Source organism: Eschrichtius robustus, chromosome 8 (assembly GCF_028021215.1).
Source record: "Eschrichtius robustus isolate mEscRob2 chromosome 8, mEscRob2.pri, whole genome shotgun sequence".
NCBI classification, from domain to species: domain Eukaryota; kingdom Metazoa; phylum Chordata; class Mammalia; order Artiodactyla; family Eschrichtiidae; genus Eschrichtius; species Eschrichtius robustus.
This window is the reverse complement of record NC_090831.1, coordinates 108,915,990-108,935,654: the sequence shown is the minus strand read 5'-3', so window position 1 is coordinate 108,935,654 and position 19,665 is coordinate 108,915,990. Positions and strand designations below refer to the sequence as shown.

Below are 19,665 nucleotides of genomic sequence, written 5' to 3'. Positions count from 1 at the left end.
CATATATTGAGATGACTGTATGTTTTTTCTTATTTCACTGTTAAGATGAATTGCATCGATTGATTTTCAAATACAGAACTAGCCATAAGATGAACCTCACTTGATCATGATGTATTACTCTTTTTTATATTTTATATATATATATTTCATTAGTCATTAAGGAAATGCAAATTAAACCACAGTGAGATACTTCATGCCCACTAAATAACTGTAATGAAAGAGACAATAACACTTGTTGGTGAGGATGTAGAGAAATTGGAAGCCTTATACACCGCTGGTGGGCATGTAATATGGTACAGCTGCTTTGGAAAACAGTTTGGCAATTAATTCCTCAAAATGCTAAATACAGAGTTACCATGTGACCCAGAAATTCCACTCCTAGGTATATACTCAAGAGAAATGAAAGCTATCCACACAAAAACTTGTACACAGGTGTTCGTAGCAGCACTATTTATAATAGTTAAAAAGTGGAAACAGCCTGAATGTTCATCAGCTGGATGTGTGTATAAACAAAACGTGGTCTATCCCTACAATAGAATATCATTCAGCAATAAAAAGAAATAAAGAACTGACACGTGCCACAACATGAATGAACCCTTAAAAATATTTAAATTAAGTGAAAGAAGCCACACATTGTATGATTCCATTTATGTGAAATGTCCAGAATAGGCAAAATCCGTATCACGACAGAGATTAGATCAGTGGTTGCCTAAAGCATGGCTTTTCTTCTGCCGCGTCTTCATTGTGAGGATTCGTGTTAATCTAGCCAAGAGCTGGTCAGGGTTTAAAACTTGATGCTGCACTGGGGGCTGCAGATTTCTCAGCTGAGACCTTTGTGTCCCTGCTTGCCTGTGGGTCTTGCCTTTCTGCTGCTCCCAGTGAGCCAGTCTTTGGCAGCCGCTACCCCCAGCTATATTGCACTTATTTTTCCTTCACACTTGCTAGCATTTTGAGTTAAAGGCAGGGTAGAAGGACATTCTCTGATGTTTTGCACAGGCACTGGAACCTGGGGCTTGGGGGTGTGGCCTTCGCTAGTGTTCCTGTCTCTTTTCTAGAAGTGACGCTGGACTTAGCGCATATTCCTGCCCTCTGCCAGGGGTAAAGAGCTTTTTTATTTGTCTGTTCCCTTTCCCAGCTGCAGTGGATTTCCACCACCTCCTTCAGGCTACCCTTTTTTACCTTTCTCCTGCAGCTGAATGCGTTTGTTTCCTAGCAGAAGTAGGGGACATGGATCTAGGCAACATTTCACTGCTGTTTCATTGGTGGCTGTCGTTTTCCTTCCTCAGCTGTGGTGCGGTTTCTACCAGTGCCCTCAGGCTGTGGATTTTGTTGACTTCCACTGAAAAGTCAGGCTTTTTTTCCAGGGGAGATGAGGCTATGTAGAGTTTCAGCAGTCACTGCTGTTTCCTTCCCCCAGCCAGCCCCACGGGGGAAACTTTCTCAGGGCTCTCCCCAGGCATCCTTAGGAACCACAGGTGGGGTTCCTGGGGGGAAAGGTCTACACAAGGGTCTGACCTTTCAATTTCCACAGTTTTCAGGTCTCCACGCTTTCACATTAGCCCATGCTCAGCCTTTAGCAATTCACTGAACATTTTAACTTTAATCTTCTTACCGAACTCTGTCCCATGTAAGCAAATGCTTGAGTCCAGTTTCTCCTTGTGGTTGACTGTCTCCAGTTTTCAGGCGAGTTGTTTGCTCATGACCTCAGTTCTCCAATGGGTTCAAGAAAAGTCATCGATTTTCCGTTTCTCCAGCTTTTTTCTTGCTGTGAGGGTAGGACATATGTTCTTTCCAGCTCTTTATTCCCATTGGCTGAAACTAGAAGTCCTATGGTTTCTTTTGATAAACATATGTTCTTAATTTTGATGGAACCAAATCTATCAGTCTTTTTCTTTGGTTTGTACTTTTCATGTTTTGTTGATTGACAATTGCATATGAACTGATTTTTTTTTTTTTTTGCTGCATTGGGTCTTCGTTGCTGCGCGCGGGCTTTCTCTAGTTGCAGCGAGTGGGGGCTTCTCATCGCGGTGCCTTCCCTTGCTGCAGAGCGCGGGCTCCAGTAGTTGCAGCACACGAGCTCAGTAGTTGTGGCACGCGGGCTCTAGAGCGCAGGTTTAGTAGTTGTGGCGCACGGGCTTAGCTGCTCTGCGGCATGTGGGATCTTCCCGGACCAGGGATCGAACCCGTGTCCCTTACGTTGGCAGGCGGATTCTTAACCACTTCGCTGCCAGGGAAGTCCCGAACTAATTCTTTTTACAGACACATATTACGGCAGAACAGACTATGCTATAGAAAGTTCATGTAAAGCTAGAATTATTTGATCCTTGAATCCGTGTTTGGATTTTCTTTATGAGAAAAGTATTAACGACTAATTCAATTTCTTTATGAATGTGGGACAAATTATTATTTCTGTTTCTTCTTGAGTCACTCTGTTAAATTGTATTTTCTTAGGAATTTGTCCGTCTCATCAGCTTCAGATTTATTGGCATTTGCTCATAATAGCCTATATTATAAATATCTGTTATTGTTTTTATACCTCATATTTTACATTTATGCCTTCTGGGTTATTTTTGCCTTTGGTCATCCTCACTAAAGGCTTTACTATTTTATTAGCCTTTTTGAAATATCAATTTTTGCCTTGGTTGATATTTGCTATTGTCCTTTGGTTTCTATTTCATTGATTTCTGCTTTTATCTTTATTATTTCATTCCTCCTATTTTTCTTTGGGTTTATTTTGCAGCTTTCCATTATCAAATTGAAGAGTATATAGAGAACCAGATCTGAGCAGATCCTAAAGAGAGATGCATGTCAATTGCAATGTGGCTCACACCCTCAGCACACCTATTCACGCCACACCACCACCTTCCTTCCAGCCAGCTCATACCTAAAGGGCTTCAAGTGAGTTAGTTCTCTGTGATCTGTTGTCTGAGGAATGAAAAAGCCAAGTTATGTTCATGTATATAACATGCTGGAGCCAGGCCAGAGTGGACTGCTGTGGGATAATAGCCCTTTTTAGGGGGAGACCCTGAAGGATAGTATAGAAAGAAAGTTCTTCCAATGAGCAGAACTTGAATAGTACCTTTCATGGTCTTCTTTGTGTGTGTGTGTGGTGGGGGAAGGTGAGCTACACAGAGGTGAGGCTCTGACCAGATTCTTAGGCAGTAGCTAATGATTTTTAGGAACTTAGAAGAAACAAGAATGAAGAATCAGTGCAAGGAATTTTATGGAAGAGGCATGTGGATGAGCTTATTGCGATGATCTGGAGTATGAGAATTTTTGTCTCACTCTCATTAATCAGGTGGACAAGATGACCCATTGTGCCCATCAGTTAGTTTCTCTCTCCCTCCACCTAGTGACTGCTCTGTGGGCTCATGAGCAAGTGGCCATGGTGTAGGCAGGGAGCTAAAACAGACACATTCTGGGTTTGAATGTGTTTTCTCAGCTGCCCTGATCTGTCAGCAACTCTACTCATGGACTTATATAGAACGCCTTCTTCACCATGATGATATTCCACAGAACACAGGGCTGCACCAAGGAACTCACTCGAAGGCAGAATAAATAGAGCATTAACCTTAAAAGATTTACGCATCTTACTGTGATGCCTACATGCTGCTACATAATGAGTCAGGGAGGAAGATGGACGGAACCCAGCGATTCCCTGTGGTGCCTCCTACTTATGTCCAGTTGTAAAAGTAGATGCAAGGACCTCTCACTGACAGCATCCCTAAGGCCTCAGATCTCTCAGAAATGAAATCCAATATCCAGGACTAATGGTGTCAGTGGTGCAAAGTGAAGCAACCCTTGCTCATTGGTGGTGGAAATGATGTACTCATCAGAGGGGTTCAGGAGAAGGGTTCTGGGTGCTGTTTCTGACTTAAACCTGATTCTCTAGCCATCTCAAGTGATTTTACTAGCTAACTGATTATCTTTTTAATAAATTCACTTCCTGTTTAAAGCAGATAGGATTGATTTCTAGTATTTGACAAGAAGAACCCTCGTTTTTATAGTGGAACAAGTGGAGGCGGGGGAGCAGATTAGGAGGTTGAATTGTGTCCTCCTCGCAAGACATGTTCCAGTCTTAATCCCCAATACCTGGTACTTGTGGATGTGACCTTATTTGGAAATAGGGTCTTTGCAGATGTAATCAAGTTAAGATGAGATCATACTGGATTAGGGTGGGCCCTCAGTCCAAGGACTAGTGTCCTCATAAGAGAAGAGACACAGAGACACACAGGGAAGAAGGCCATGTGATGATGGAGCCAGAGACTGCAGTGATTATAACTACAAGCCAAGGAACACTATGATTGCTAGGAAGAAGCAAAGAAAAATTCTTCCTTAGTACCTTCAGAGGGAGTATGCCTCTGCAGATTTCAGATTCCTAGCCTCTAGAACCATGAGAGAATAATACATTTATGTTGTTTGAAGCTACACAGTCTGTGGTCATCTGTTATAGCCACCTTGGGAAACTAATACACACTTCATTCAAGGTACCCTGAGTCTGTGAAAAGATTCGGTCCTGGGAATTGGATGAGTGGCTGGCTGTGTCCTCTACTGTGGTGATTCAGCCCAGGTCTCAGTTTGCCGGGCTTGTAGGTAGGGCTTCAGTGGACCACCCATCAATTTTGATCCTAAAAAAACACATGATTATTAGCCAGTGTCCAGAATTACCCTCGTTAGACTATTTGATTACCATGCTGCTCCTGCTGCCTAGGGTATCGCACCCACCTTTTTTCCTGGAAATGAAATTCTGCTCATGCCCTACTACCCAACGAACCTGCTGTCCATTCCCCCTGAAATCGGCAGCATCTCTTACCAGCACACCTGGCTGATGAAGAACAGCCAGAACAGTCTCTTAGAACACGCTCCTAGTCCCCTCAACAACATGCCAAACTTAAGCAAAATCCAAAACACCAAATAATCCAAAATAAGATGCACTATTATTTTATGAACCACTTGGGGGGAAAAAAAAAACACTGTCAAAATGTGACTTATGATAATTTATAATACATCCTCATCTCAGAGACCTGAAAAGATGTGCATCTTAGAACTCCTGAAATATCGTATTTCTCAAAGCCTTGGTGAAGGGAGTGTCATTTGAGCTTTCTTTCTTTCTTTTTTTTTTTTTAAATAAATTTATTTATTTATTTATTTTTGGCTGTGTTGGGTCTTTGTTGCTGCATGCGGGCTTTCTCTAGTTGCGGTGAGTGGGGGCTACTCTTCGTTGTGGTACACAGGCTTCTCATTGTGGTGGCTTCTCTTGTTGCGGAGCCCGGGCTCTAGGCACATGGGCTTCAGTAGCTGTGGCTCGTGGGCTCTAGAGCACGGGCTCAGTAGTTGTGGCACATGGGCTTAGTTGCTCTGTGGCATGTGGGATCTTCCCGGACCAGGGCTTGAACCCGTGTCCCCTGCATTGGCAGGTGGATTCTTAACCACTGCGCCACCAGGGAAGTCCCTGAGCTTTCTTAAGGAACAAAGAGTGTGAACAAGCAGACCGTACGTGATAAACCACTCGGACACTTCTGTCTCTCTAAGACTTTGGATTTCTTCCAAGGAATTTCTGGCAACTTAACTTTATTTAATATGCGGACTACCACTGAGCCCAGGTTTCAGTCAACCAACTAAGAAAACAATTAGAACGACTTCTAGCTGCTTGAGTCGGCATATTGATCCAAATCCCTGGTATGCGTACCCATATTGATAAATTCAACCTGATAGAAAACTATGATTATCTCTCTTTGATCTAGCACCCTCATATTCTGTTAACCATACATATTTGCTAGAGTTTTTGCAGATATTTTTTAGGGTGGAAGCCTTCTTCTGGGTCAGACTCAATTGTATTTGTCCTCGTGGGCATCTGACTGTTATTACAGGTTTGAAAAAAATGAAGAGTGGTGGAGGTGATGAAGGGAAGGGATATGGCTTTCTGTGTCACCGAGCTCCAGTGAGGTTATTGAGAGTTTTCAAGCAAGGTGGGAACTGCGTCATCAGACAGGAGAAGAGTGGTTGAGTCTTCCGACAAGCGAGTTCCATTGCAGATTGAGCTTTATCAATACTCTGACTCATCTGCACCCTCTCATATGTAACCGCTACACTTCTCAAGGTCCTATTTTCAAATAAGAGACCTGGTGAGGCTATGAATTACACTAACGCTGTAATTTGGCAACTCCTGGGATCAAACCTGTAAGTTTGTCTTTTGGTCTTCTCAGCATTTTAGCTGCAAGCAATAAGAGATTCCTTTACTGTAGCCTTAGAAAATCTCTGATTTTCCAGTCTCTGCTTTGATAGGAGGGTTGAGGAATTAGAATTTGTTATTGTCCCCCTTTAAGCCAGTAGTTTTCACTGGTAGTGATTCTTGTCTCCCTCAGGGGGACATTTGGCAATATCTGGAGACAGTTTTGGTTGTCACAACTGGGAGGCATGTATGTGTCTTACCTGCATCTAGTGGATAGAGACCAGGGGTGTTGTTAAACGTCCCATAATGCATAGGACAATCTCCCGTAACAAAGAAGTATCCAGCCCAAAATGTCAGCAGTTTTGGGGTTGAGAAACCCCGTTTTCAGCTCTTCGCCATATTAAGAAGTAACCACCCCACCCAACCTCCCTTGCTGATATTCCCCTCTGCAATCTCATTTTTTACCAGAAAGATACTCTGACATGATCAGTTATAAGAAGCACCATTATTTTATGAACTACTAAGAAGGAAAAACCACCATCAAATTGATTTTTAACACACGTCCTTTTCTGTGTGCTCTTCATATTCTTCTATGGCAGTAGCCACTCAGTCCTGCCAAAGCCACTTTATGGGCACTTCATTCTAGATGGTAGGTGCTACTGTGACTGCTTCTCCATGAGATGCTGTAGGATAGTAAAGTCATTTCCCTTCATACTTGCAGAATTCCAGCTACCTTTTTTTTTTAAAAATTATTTATTTATTTATTTATTTTTGGCTGCATTGGGTCTTCGTTTCTGTGCGAGGGCTTTCTCTAGTTGCAGCGAGCGGGGGGCCACTCTTCACCGCGGTGTGCGGGCCTCTCACTGTCGCGGCCTCTCTTGTTGCGGAGCACAGGCTCCAGACGCGCAGGCTCAGTAGTTGTGGCTCACGGGCCCAGTTGCTCCGCGGCATGTGGGATCTTCCCAGACCAGAGCTCGAACCCGTGTCCCCTGCATTGGCAGGCAGATTCTCAACCACTGCGCCACCAGGGAAGCCCCTTCCAGTTACCTTTAACTGCAATAAGGTCCAGTAACTAACCCTCGAATTTCTGTTGCCTTCAATCATGCCTGATTCTCATTAGCAAAATGTGTGTGTGTGTGTGTGTGCGCGCGCGCGCGCGCGCGCGCGTGTGCACACACATGTGAAAGATATTGGGACACTGTCTAGCTTATGGAGGAGCTGGGATTGCTGAAGTCCACGTTTAGGGCTACCTTTAATATCATCCGAGTCAGGCTTATGGAACTTGTGTGAAGAGGCCAGTGCTGCTCACCAATGCCAAGCTCCAGGTGCTGTAGCTTTGGCTGTGGACACTCGCTCTCGCATCACCTCCACGGCTGCTCACTCGTGAGCGTGGTTCCACTGCTCCTGCCTCAGCGTTCCCCATAGTCTGCTGCCTCTTCACTCACTGGCTGGGGTGGAGGTGTCTCATTCACGGCAGCTTAGTGCATGCTTGTGCTCCGGTCACAAGGGAGGCTGGCATTTTCAGCATCTATAATAAGAGGCAAATCCTGCTTCCATCAGTCTTGCTGTGTGGGGAATTCCCCAAGCATAGAACGATGTTACAGATTCTGATTGGCTACGAAGAATGGCCAAAGTCCCCTACGCCGATTCCCACCATTCTCTCCCTTCTGCTCGAAACAGAAAACCAGGAATTATCCTGGCTTCTCCTCTTCCCCTCCCTTAGTACATCAGCAAGTAGTTGATTCTACCTCCAAAATATAGTCTTGAATCCATCCTCTTTTTGGCTCTTGTGTCAATGACTTAATACAGCTGACTATTATCCACTTCATCTGGATTACTGTAACAGCCTCTTTTCTTCCCATCTCCATATCCATGTTCCCCAAAGCAGCAAGAGTATGTTTCTTCGTAAATCACCCTATAAAACTTGTTTGCTTTAAAGCCTTCAGTGGCTTCAGTGGCTTTTTTTCCCCCCCCCCCACTTAAAATAAAATCCCCTATCCTTATTTCGGTCTAAGGAGGGTGATCTTTTGTCTTGTTTTACATAGGATACAATTTTTAAGAGCGCTTCCTTTTTATTCTCAAAAGGGTATGGTTTAGACAGCACGTTAGTGTCAGTTTACCTATGAGGCCCTGAGTTTTCTGAGCCCTGCTCCTTCCCCCCATCACTCACTGAACTGCTCTCAGACTTGTCTTCTCTGAGCTCTTGTCCCTCCTTTGGGGACTTGCAGGTTCTTTCCTTCTTCCTGGTACACTTTTCCTCACATTCTTCACACAGCTCTCACCTCGTTGTCCTTCAAGTCTTAGCTAAGTGGTCATCTCTGAGAAGTCCTTCCTTACCTCTCTCTCTAACAGCCCTCTCCCCCTGTTCTCTGTATCATTTCCTTCTTCATTTCCTCCATAGAGTCACCAGAATTTGACATTGAGTTGTCTGTCTATTGTTTAATCTCTGTCTCTCGCACTAGAATGTAAGCTCCCTGAGGGTATGGATTACATGTGTCTTACCGTCGTATCGCAGGGCCCGAACCTGTCACTTAATGGTTCCTTCAATCAGGCAATAAAAGGCCTTCCTTTCCCGACCCCTTGACAAGGTTTGAGCTCCCATGCTAGACACAGTCAGGGCGCTGTGTACTTTTCTTCCTCAGCGCGTCTCACAGTTGTACTTAAATGGTAATTTGTGTAATTTCACTTTACCAGTTTCTCCTTCTAGATACACGTCCAGGGGAACAGAGGCATGTTCCTCTTGCCATGCTGAGAACAGGGCACTTCAGTACGCGTGGGTCTGTTGAGTCTTCTGCAAGCTCATGGGTCTGGGAGAAGGAGGTGATGATGGTTCTCTGCTGGGGTAGGGAAGCCTTGAAGGGCGAGTGCCTGGGGCCGGATGGGAGAGCAGAGCATTCAGTGCAGGCTCCCACACGCAGCCAGACTAGCTGCTTAGTCTTTCTCTTGAGCGGAATTTCCCTTGACTTCCTCTGCTTCCCTCTCAGTCTCCCTCTTAGAGGCTTCTTGAACCCCAGAAAAATCTGGGCACATCAAGGACCCAGACCCTTCAGCCAAGACAAATGGCAGCGATGGGAGCAAGGCCTCTGGATCCTGGGGAAGAGTTGGAGAAATGGGGAGAGAAAGACTTCCAGCTAATACCCTAGTTGATTCTGTGTTGTCTTTGTAAACAGAAGTCAAGCCTGTTGGTGAAACAGCTGCTGAAGAAAGCAAGCCAGACACACTTCCACCATCCAGTGCTCAAAGCACAGTCAAACAAAGCACAGTCCCACCATCCACCGATAAAAGTGTGACTGCGTTGGAGACCAAGGGAAGCACACCCACAACGCCTAACACCTCAAGGGCAGTGCCACCCTCAGCCCAGCAAAGCACAACTGCAGCAGCCAGTGGCAAAGATGAGAAACCAGCCACAGGCAACTCTGCTCTAACTACTAAAGACTCAAAGGATTCTACAACCACACCAACCACTGTCTCGACAAAGCCTGAAACCACAAGCAGCCAGAGTGGAATTAAAAGCAATTCAGCTAAATCTGGAACCCAGAGTAGCCACAGTGTGACCACAAGCAGTGTGATCACTAAGGAAGGAAATCAGGCAGCCTCTGACCTTCCAAATCTGGGTAGCACCTCAGTCATCACGCCTGCTCTTCCTTCCTTGCCCACCCCAGCAAGCACTCACCAGCCCAGCACGGTCCCTGTGACTTCGGTCCCTGTGACTTCGGAGCCCGCAGGGAGCTCCTCCGAGGGACCAAACAAAATTACAGCAGCTACAAGTTTAGGCACAATGGCGGGCCCCACCTTCACGACGCAGGGGACGCTGACCACACTAAGTAAGTTATGCCTTTCTTTTTTCAAGCAAAAAGAAACTTTCAAATGCTTATGTTCTGTACAGTCGCTGGAGGTTCATGCATATTCATATTCATGAATATGCGCCACCTTCACTCAGCCGGTTTGCCGTTTCGGTGATGAGCAGTGGCCAGTGGCCGGCAGAGCTGTGTGTTCTGATGAGAGCTCAGGGTTCTGACCTGCCTAGTGGAGCATTTACTTTTTTTTTCCTTAAGTGCTGGTCTTAATCCAGTAAATTAATTTCAAAACTCTCTGATGGATCGTGAGCCTCAAGATCATGACCCAGGTCAGATCTATTGAATCAGAATTTCTAGGCGTGAACCTGAGCATCTGCGTTTTGAGGGAACCTCCACCCCCCACCCCCGCAGGTAATTTGGGTGTGTGGTGAAGTAACTAGATAGCCACACCACAAGAGCGCGGTCGCCTCCTGCGTAAGAGCCGGGGCTCTGAGTTGGATAAACCTGGATGCCAGTCCCTGCTCTGCCACTTGTTAGCGTTGTGACGTTGGGCAATTCATCGAGTTCCTCTGAGACTCAGTTTCCTTGTTTATAGAATAGGGATAATTACAGTACCTTCCTCATAGAGTTGTTGTGAGGATTGAAAAAGAAAGTGCCTTTGAAGCACTTAGGAGCCTCGCAGAAGTAAGTACTCAGTTAACGTTAGCTTTGCCGCTGGCATTGTCACTGCTGTTGATACTTCTTCTGTCGGGTTCCTACACTGGCTCATCCAATCTGCTCATCCTGTAATAGGTTACGGGAATTGACTTCATCTGCCTGCCTCTTCCTCCTCATAGCCTGCCTCCTTCTGCTTGTGGTCTAGGTGGGGGGATAAGACCAAAGAACCTCAGAAAACTAGGAACAAGAAAGCCTATCTTTTTGTGTTAAAGGTACCACTCACCTTTTCTCATAAACTTTGTTTTCCCAATTATAGCACCATGGGTTACCTCACAAGGAACTCAACACACCTCCAGCAAGACGCCAGCTGTCACTGGCACCTCTGGGGCTCTGCAGCCTACAGGCTCTTCATCGGGACCTGGGACCACATCTCCTGCCAGGGGACCCACAAGCTCCATCACTCATTTGGAGTCAACTGCCCCCCAAGGCTCCAGTATCCCTTCTCCCACCTCAGTAATTCCAGCAGGTGTGGGACAGGTGAGAGAGCCCAGAGTCGGAGAGAAGGGACTCCAGGAAGAGCATTTCTACTCTTCCCTTCCCAGGGCGCCTGGGGGGGTGCTGTGAGGAGCCATCATCATTCACTCACCCTCTCTGGCTTTGCTGGACTCTGGCTTAGACGGCAGGATAGCCAGTAACACACCTGGCTCTCAAACTCCAGCCAGCCACACTCCCAGCTTGCCCCCAACTCCTTATTTGATGTCACCCACCCAAGGGAGGGAGGGAGAAGGCAAAGACAAGACCTCGTCAGGCTCAGCCTGACCCTTAATCCCAGTGGCTTCTTCCAGATACAGTGCGATTCTCCCGAAAAGCTGAATGAGAAGATGCTCGTCCTGAACATCTCGAAAACTGATGTCTCGAAAACCAACATCTGTGTGAGTACCTTGCTCATCTGAGCCCCACTCTGATCTACGTCCCCAAAATGCGGTTTAGCAGCAGGGTCACGGAAGGTGGAAGGGAATGAAGTGTTCCTTCTAGAAAGGAGCAGAGAGATGTTTTCATTTTCCTGCTCTTGTTTTTTCCTAGTAGGACAGGACGTGGTCCCTTCCCATCTTATGGAGGGTCAGAGCCAGGTTCAGACTTCTCTAAGGGAAGCCCCGCCCTCAGGGCTGCTGCAGGGCCAGGAATCTGGGCTTTCACTTCTGAGAGTCTGGAGACCCCAATCCTGGTTCCTGTTTGCTTCTAGTTCAGGATGTGACTTTGTTAAGTCGATCTCTTTGGGCTTCAGAGGCCTCAGTGGAAAATGAGAGGCTTAGTCTGCCTAACTCTCCCTCTTCTAATAGTCTGTGGTTTTATATTTCCTGGTCCATGTGTTATCTGATGGCCACCCTCTAACCTAGGGGAGCTGTTGCCCACAGTTGTCCTTCCCCTCGGGGGGGGGTTGTTTGTGTATTGTTTGCGGGAGATGATGTCAGCACGTGTGTGAGTAAGTTTGCATGTGTAGCAGTGTGTCCACTGCCTTCAGACTGCCAGTCTCCCTAGGATTAAGGGCTTTAGTCTGGGGATGTCTGCCGCAGAGCTTACTCAGTAGCTGAGGCCTGAGTGAGTGCTGGTGATGGATGGCTCACTGCTGCCCTCTCCTGGTCAGTGGCTATTTTGGCAAACACCCCTGGGAACTAGAATAGGATGGAAAACTTGAGTTTACAGTACTCTTATACCACCTATTTTCTGCAGTTGTTTCCTTTTGGGTGTCCATTTTGCTGGAATTTTCCAAGTGAACTATAGAAAAGCTGGAGTTTTAAAAGGGAGCAGTGTTCCCCTAGGGTTGGGCTTATTGGACAAGGCAAGAATCACACTGATGCTTGCTCAGCCTTTCCTCCGGCTCTCTTTTTGGCTGAAACTTGGCAGGGGCGTGTTTGGTGGTAAGAAGCGTTCTTTTCCTTTGCTGTGAATGGAAAGAGGAAAGCCCTGGATCTTTACCTGGTAGCAGGTTGGGGAATTAGTAAGCCTAAGGAAATTCCAGGTAGAAACCCAAGGGATGGTTTGTGGGACAAGCCATATGGAGTCCTTTTCTTCATCTCGGTACCCTTATTCCAAACTCCGGTCAGAGACACATCAGTTTGGGGTGTCTCTGGATGATGTGGCAGGGCTGGGTAAAAGCTGCCCACACTTTGCTTCCTCACCCTCAGCCCTAAAGCCAGCCAGCCACACTCTTTCTGCTGAGAAATACAGAAGACTCCCGTCTAAGACGTTCTCGTGCATCTTTAAGATACTCCCAATTTCCCCTGTGCAGTGATGGCCTCGCCTTTCTCCCGTCAGCCTGTTTATGGTTTCAGGGTCTTAGCCTAGGGAACGGGCACATGTGTTTCGACTTTGGGATGGATAACCTTGAGCTGAGAGCCAGGGCTTCCCCTCCTGAGGTCTTTGAACTCAGCATCAAGGGCTGGTAAATGGTAGGTTCAGAGAGGACTGGCATCTTCCCCACTGGCAGTGCCTCCTCAGGTCCTTCTGGGGAGATAGATGATGAGGGGCAGGAGGTCGTGATCCTTAAGGAGCTCTGAGGGAGAAAGCAGCACTAGGGCGAACGGTATTGTTCAACCACGATGAGATAAACAGGGTAAGGAGACTAGGGGGAGAGCTCCACGTGAGGCAGAGAAGGCAGGGGCTGGCCCAGGAGGACAGCACATAACTCACCACTCCTGGCAGGCCTGGGAATGGCACCAGCTGTGGCGGGAGAAGGGAGTAAGTTCACAGCCGGCAACAGCGTTCTCCTGACCTTAGCTTCCAAGGGTGGCCCCACAAGCCTAGGCTGCTGTCATGATCCCTGAGGAATTACCTGTGCTCTCTCCACAACAGAATGCGACCGCTTCGAATGACAAACTGGTCACACTTTTGTGCCGAGCAGCGAAAGCCTCCTTCAACCCAGCTCAAGATCAGTGCCATATACAGCTGGCACCTGTTCCAGAAATCCAGGCAGTGGCAATCAAACAAATCACTATCTGCAGTGAGTTGAGGGCCGGGGGGGGCATTGAGGCCTGTGTGGGGTGGGAATGGGGCAGGAGGTGCAGGAGCACAAGGATGGGTCAGTTGTCAACCCCTGGCCACCCGAGAGAGACACCACTCAGGAGACTGAGATTCAGGATGTCCTCCTTTGTCCCTTACCACGTCACGCTGAGCTAGACCACTGAAGCGGCATCTCTCCCTCTCCCCCCCAGCAAACCTCTTTCCCACGGACGTTTATGAATTGCTGAAAGACAAATGGGATGACCTAAAAGAGGTAAGTGGATGCCCCCCATGTGCTGGGACAGACTGGGTCAGGAGCCTGTCCCTTGGAAGTCCACGGTTCCCCAGGTCCACTGTCTCTCATTGTCAAGGAACCTCTAATTTGCAAGCATTTAGAAGATAGGAGGATAAGAGGGGACAGCAGGGCGGTAGAATGGGTTCCCCTCCAAACCCCAAGTGGATTAGCTCATAAGTGAATGGGAGTTCTGAGAGAGGGTGACCCGGAACCTGCTTTCTGCCACGTAACTTTCTCCTTCCTGGCCAGGTGGGAGTCAATGACATGCAGTTTGAGGGTCAAGGACCACCAGAAGAGACCGAGGACCGGTTCAGCATGCCCCTCATCATCACTATTGTCTGCATGGCATCCTTCTTGCTCCTGGTCGCGGCCCTTTACGGCTGCTGCCACCAGCGCCTCTCCCAGAGGAAGGACCAGGTGAGGACGTCATTCCACTAGCCAGGAAGCAGTCCAGTTCACTGGATGACTCTCACCCCGTTATTCCCATATTGGAGAAAAGCGAGGGGGCCATGGGCCCTTTCTGATAGGCAGAGGTCATCCCTTATAGGAAATGGAAACTTGCCTGGAAAATTAAAAAGGCAGCGTGGTGGAAGGGAAGAGCATGGGCTTTGGAGTCAGGAAGACTTGGGTTAAGCCCTAGCTCTGCCTCCCATTATCTGGGTGACCTTGAGCAAGGCATAATCTCTGAGCTTCAGGTTTCTCATCTGCATAGTGGGCATAATATCCACGTTGCAGAGTTGCTCTAAGGATCCATTGCTATAAATGGGCTGAGGCATACCTGTCTAACCAGAAGTTCTTTCATTTACCTTACTAGAATTCCCTCATTACAGTTCCACCCTGACCCATGGTTCTCAACCCCGGCTGCACACTGTGGAGAGCTTAAGGAAAAAAAAAAACCCCATGCTTAGCTTCCTCACATACCAATTGAAACAGAATTTCTGGATCAGTATATTTGTCAAAAGCTTCCTGGGGGACTGTCCTGTGCCACCTAGGTTGTATCTTAGGTAACAATGGAGAGAAAGTACTCTCTCTAGATAGTTCCCATCTGTAGCAGAGATGGCTAGAAGTTGTGCTGTACCCATCTTGCTCAGACTTAGGAGGTCCTCAGTCACTCGGCCAGATGAAAGTGATTTTCTTACAGTTCGTTCCAGTTCAATGCAGCAGGGTGAGGAGGGTCCTGGAGAGGAAGGTTTGGTGGGGAAGGAATGGAGGAAAGAGGAGATTGGAAGACTCTGGAGGACAAAGTCCATCTCCACTGATGTCACGGATTTGCCACCAGGGCAAAGGTGAAGCGAGCTGGGCATTTTAGGATGTGGGGCAAGTTCTTATCTCAGACTAGCCCCGAGGCAGGCCAGTAGTCAGGAAGGCCTCCAGGACCACCTATTGTTCACCTTAGCCAAATCGGGGTTCCTGGATTATAGGGGTACAGGTGTAATATTAAGGCTAGAGCAAGGCTAACAGCCCTCAAATATTACCCCTTTTTCTTGGGTCATCTCCCTCACTCTAGCAACGACTAACAGAGGAGCTACAGACGGTGGAGAATGGTTACCACGACAATCCAACCCTGGAAGTGATGGAGACCTCATCAGAGATGCAGGAGAAAAAGGTCGTCAACCTGAATGGAGAGCTGGGGGACAGCTGGATCGTCCCTCTGGACAACCTGACCAAGGATGACCTAGATGAGGAGGAAGACACACACCTCTAATCAGGTCTGCTGGCGGCCTCCGACGGTGCACAGAGCTCCAGCCCAACCACCTCAAGTGCCATTTGCACAGGGGAGGAAAATCCTTCCCCTTCGAGGGAAAGACTGGGGAGGGAGAGCAGACTCGGAGGGTTCCCTCCTCCCAATCCCCACAGGCCTTAATTTTTCCCTTTTCAAGCTGAACAAATCACATTCTGTGTAGAATCCTCTTGTAAAATAACCCACTAGTGCCTGAGCTCAGTGCTGCTGGGAGATCAGGAAAGAGCCATATAAGGGACTTTAGAGACCATCTAATAGAATCCCTTCATTTCATAGATGAGGTGACTGAGGCCTAAAGAGGGTAAAGTCAAGGTCACACAGCCACTGGGTGACAGAGTCAGGATGAAAACAGAGATCCTTCACTCAGTGCAGTGCCCACTGCCACCATGCCACGCTGCTGTGATCACCTATGCCCTCCCTCCAGAGCTGCCCTGGGCAGGGGGGACGAAGCTGCCAGTCAGTGGATGGGATGGAGGGGAAAGCAAGGCCAGACCCTGTCACAGTGGGATCTGATTACTTGAAAGGGTAGGTCCCGTTTTCTATCTCCTACGCCAGCCTTGTCTGCCAGTGTTCCTGTCCTCTTTGTTCTCCCCCCTCCCTTCACTCAGTTTTCACTCCCACTCTGTCCCAGGGCCCCTGGGACTAACACAGGTCATTCATGATCTTGAACCCCTTGTTCTGGAGTCTAGTTTCCTGGCATTTGCTTATGAGATCGGGACTGACACAGCACACAAGGCTCCCAGTGTGAACAGGTCTGCACATGGGTCCATCTATAGGTGAAGAGAGAAGGGGAAGCCTTTCCTCCCAGGATGGGTCCCGGCCCACCTCCAAGGCACTCCTTGAAGACGCTCCCCGAGTGCTGCTTTGGTCTCCCATTCCCACCGGGGACTAAGGTCTGCAGCAGCTATCGAAGGCAAGGTGTTTCTATTTCGTTGTCACTGCTCAGCCGATGCGATGGTGTAAAGACCCCAGCTCGGTCATCCCCGAGATCCAGCGTGAAAGAGCAGCTTTAGGACAGAGCTTCCTGGTGCTCTGGTGCCCAGTCAGCAGAGAGGTGTCTGAATAGACAATCGACTGAAACAGCAGGAAGAATAGGCTTCACTTCCCATATCATAGGAAATTCAGGGGCTTTGCAAGTTGCTGAGAGTTTTTGTCTTCTGTGTTTTTTTAATCCAGAACTCTGCTGCCAAAGGCCAAAGCTCACATCGTTGAGACGTTTTCAGTTAGTTAGATTCCATTCTTCTGTGCACAGGGCAAGAAAGGCCTAGACGCATGGTGCACTGCAAGGTGCATAAGAGGCAGCCCGGGGTCCTGGCCTTCTATTCCCAGTGACCTCTCACTGTCGGGGCACGGAGCTAGCACTTGCTGTGTCCCCTCCTCTGTATTCCTAGTGGGGCTGGCTGCCCAGCGCTCCTGTAGGTTCTGGTGGCATCTCAGGGAAACAAAATGCCGACTGTTGCCCAGTGGAGGGGTTTTGAGGGAGCTCAGCAGGTAGCTGCTATGTAGACGGCAACTGAGGACTGGGCATAGCGAGGTTTCATCTGCTTTTCTGAGAAGGAATCCTGTGTGGAATTTTGAACTCTGCCCATGTTCTCTATTGTTCCTGGGCATAAATTCCCTGGAACCTACTAGGAAGATGCTTAGGAGAATGAAAATGGTCACTTCAGGGCAAAAAGCCAGACCCCTAGAACCTAGGGGCAGTCTAAGCTGCAACAGTTCTGATAAAATAGGCTATCTGGTTTGGGATAGGTTATTTTTTTAAAGGAGAGGATCTCAAGAGGAAGATCTATGTCCTTCCTTTGCTGCCTAATTCCCTCTTCATAGCCTTTAGCCATTTGATACCTAGGAGAAAAGGAAGGCCAGAGGTTCAAGTAGGACCCCTGAGTTTCCCAAGAGCTAGAAAGATGCTAAGCTAACAAGGATCCTAAAGTATTTGCCCTGATTCTCTACTATTTGGAGGTTGGCAGGATGGAGGATACCAGTTTGAGAGAAAGAAGAAATACTGTTTCACTGGGAAAAGATCTGTTTGCTTCTTTCCTACCCAGCATTTGGTTCTTTCTACCCATTCTATCGTGGCCACTGTGGGAGAGGCCAGACTAGATTACTCCTTTGCTGATTCTGGGTCACATTCCAGCAGCTAGGTTTAGACAGAGAGAGCAAATGTGTCTCTGCAAACCAATCAAGAGCAAATATGTCTCTGCAAACCAATCAAAAGCCACAACCCCCAGGCCACTTGGGGAGAGAGATGGTGACTGGCAAGGACCAGAGACTAAAAATTATGCTTGGTCAAGAGGAATTAATGTGGCTCTGTCCAGAGAGAACCTTGAAAAGCTTTGGGCTGGTTCAAAGGTTCCTTCTTTAGATGCATCCAAATTGTATTGCTCCAGCCTTTTAGGGCAACTCGCTTTGGCTTGCTCTTGACACTAGACACCTATATCAAAGATCGTTATCACCATGTATCTGTAAAGGTCATCTTCTTCCCACATCTTTACTGGGTTCTGATGCTATCTGGTAATTCAGATTCTGGGGCTGAGAAGAAGAGAAGAGAAGAGAACCAGGAACTCAGCATGACTTGAAACAAGTTATGCCATAGAGAGATTATAAACTCTATCTCAGTGGCACACTGGTTTCCCTAAACTTCATAAAAGACCAGAAGCTATGAATCTGATGACTGGACAAAATCCAGTGGGAAGCACACTGTTACGTGAGTGGGGAGAGACGCAGCAATGCTTATGAATGGGGTACAGAATATTCTTTGCATCGTAGGACAAAATACAGGTTTAATCTAGTCTAGACACAAGATTCTTCTTTCTCCTCTTGATAAGGAAAGCTAGCAGAAAGTTTATTTAAACCACTTCTTGAGCTTTATCTTTTAGACAATATACTGGAGAAACTTTGGAAAGCAAGTTCAAGCTGATACACATATACATATTTTTTGATAATGTAAATACAACAGCCAAATGTTAATCCACCCGGCACTGCTCTGAGTGAATATACTTTGAAAAACCATTTGTTAGCTAAGAGAGAAGGCTTTTTTTTTCCCTCTAAACAGGAATGTAAATGTCTATTTTACTGGAAATAAATTTTTGTTTTTCTTTGATGAAGAATGAAATATAAGACAGGCTGATGACAAAGTGTCTGTCTTGCAGATTGGGCATTTTTATTTTTAAATATGATCCTCATCCCCTCTCCGTAAAGTCCCAGCATGTTACAGTAAGGGTTGGAGTCAATACGCACTGGTTGGAAAGTGACTCTCTAGTCATAGGGAGAGGGTTTTAGAACCCAGTCCAATCTTCTTTTTTTAAAAAAAAAAACAGAAAAAGAGCCTGAAGCCCAGAAAAATAAAGTGACTTGGCCAAAATCACATTTAGTGACAGAAACAGGCTTAAAACCTGGGTTGGAAGACCGTCCAGTGCTGTGTGCCTCAGGAAAAATCGACAAATTAAGGACTGCTAATTAAGGGCAGGCACCAGAATGACACAAAGGACAGAATTCCCTTCTGGAATCTGCAGCAAGGCTAGGGAGAGCATGAAGACAAAAATAGGAACCTTACTGGTCTTCTGTACTTCTGAGTTATTTAGGTCTAAGACTTAAATGAACAATTCTTTTCTGCTAAGAAATAAGTTTTGAATGAGCTTTTACATATAGATCTTCTGAGTAGGACTAAGGATCAAAGGGAACAAGACAGGGGAAGGCAGGGGGGCAAAAGTAAAGCAATGTCTTTCATCACTGTCATTAGCTGATTCACTCAGGTTTGGTGAAAACCCAACACTGAGTAAAAGGAGGGGATTACTATTTGCTCTGGGTCTTTTTTAAAATTAGTGAATGTTAAACAGTTTGCCCAGGAGACTGGGGGAGCATGTGTCTTAGTGGACAGGGGTCTAAAGTACACTGGAATTTACTGAGAAACTTGTTTGTAAAGACTGTACTTAATTATTGCCGTTTTCTTACAAAAATATATTTTGGAAAATTGTATACTGTCAATTAAAGTGCTTTTGTCTAA

The 19,665-nt window shown here is 46.9% G+C and overlaps 1 protein-coding gene across 1 annotated transcript in view; it reads left to right on the top strand.

Annotated features, from left to right (window-relative positions):
• Nucleotides 1-19,665, top strand: part of PODXL (podocalyxin like) — a 43,774-nt gene extending 24,109 nt beyond the window's left edge. Inside the window, exons 2-8 of the mRNA XM_068549472.1 lie at nucleotides 9,343-9,996; nucleotides 10,943-11,163; nucleotides 11,472-11,558; nucleotides 13,480-13,627; nucleotides 13,839-13,900; nucleotides 14,171-14,338; nucleotides 15,429-19,665. Of these exons, the coding sequence (XP_068405573.1) occupies nucleotides 9,343-9,996; nucleotides 10,943-11,163; nucleotides 11,472-11,558; nucleotides 13,480-13,627; nucleotides 13,839-13,900; nucleotides 14,171-14,338; nucleotides 15,429-15,626 (1,538 nt within the window). The 3' untranslated portion in view covers nucleotides 15,627-19,665. The remainder of the gene's footprint in view (nucleotides 1-9,342; nucleotides 9,997-10,942; nucleotides 11,164-11,471; nucleotides 11,559-13,479; nucleotides 13,628-13,838; nucleotides 13,901-14,170; nucleotides 14,339-15,428) is intronic.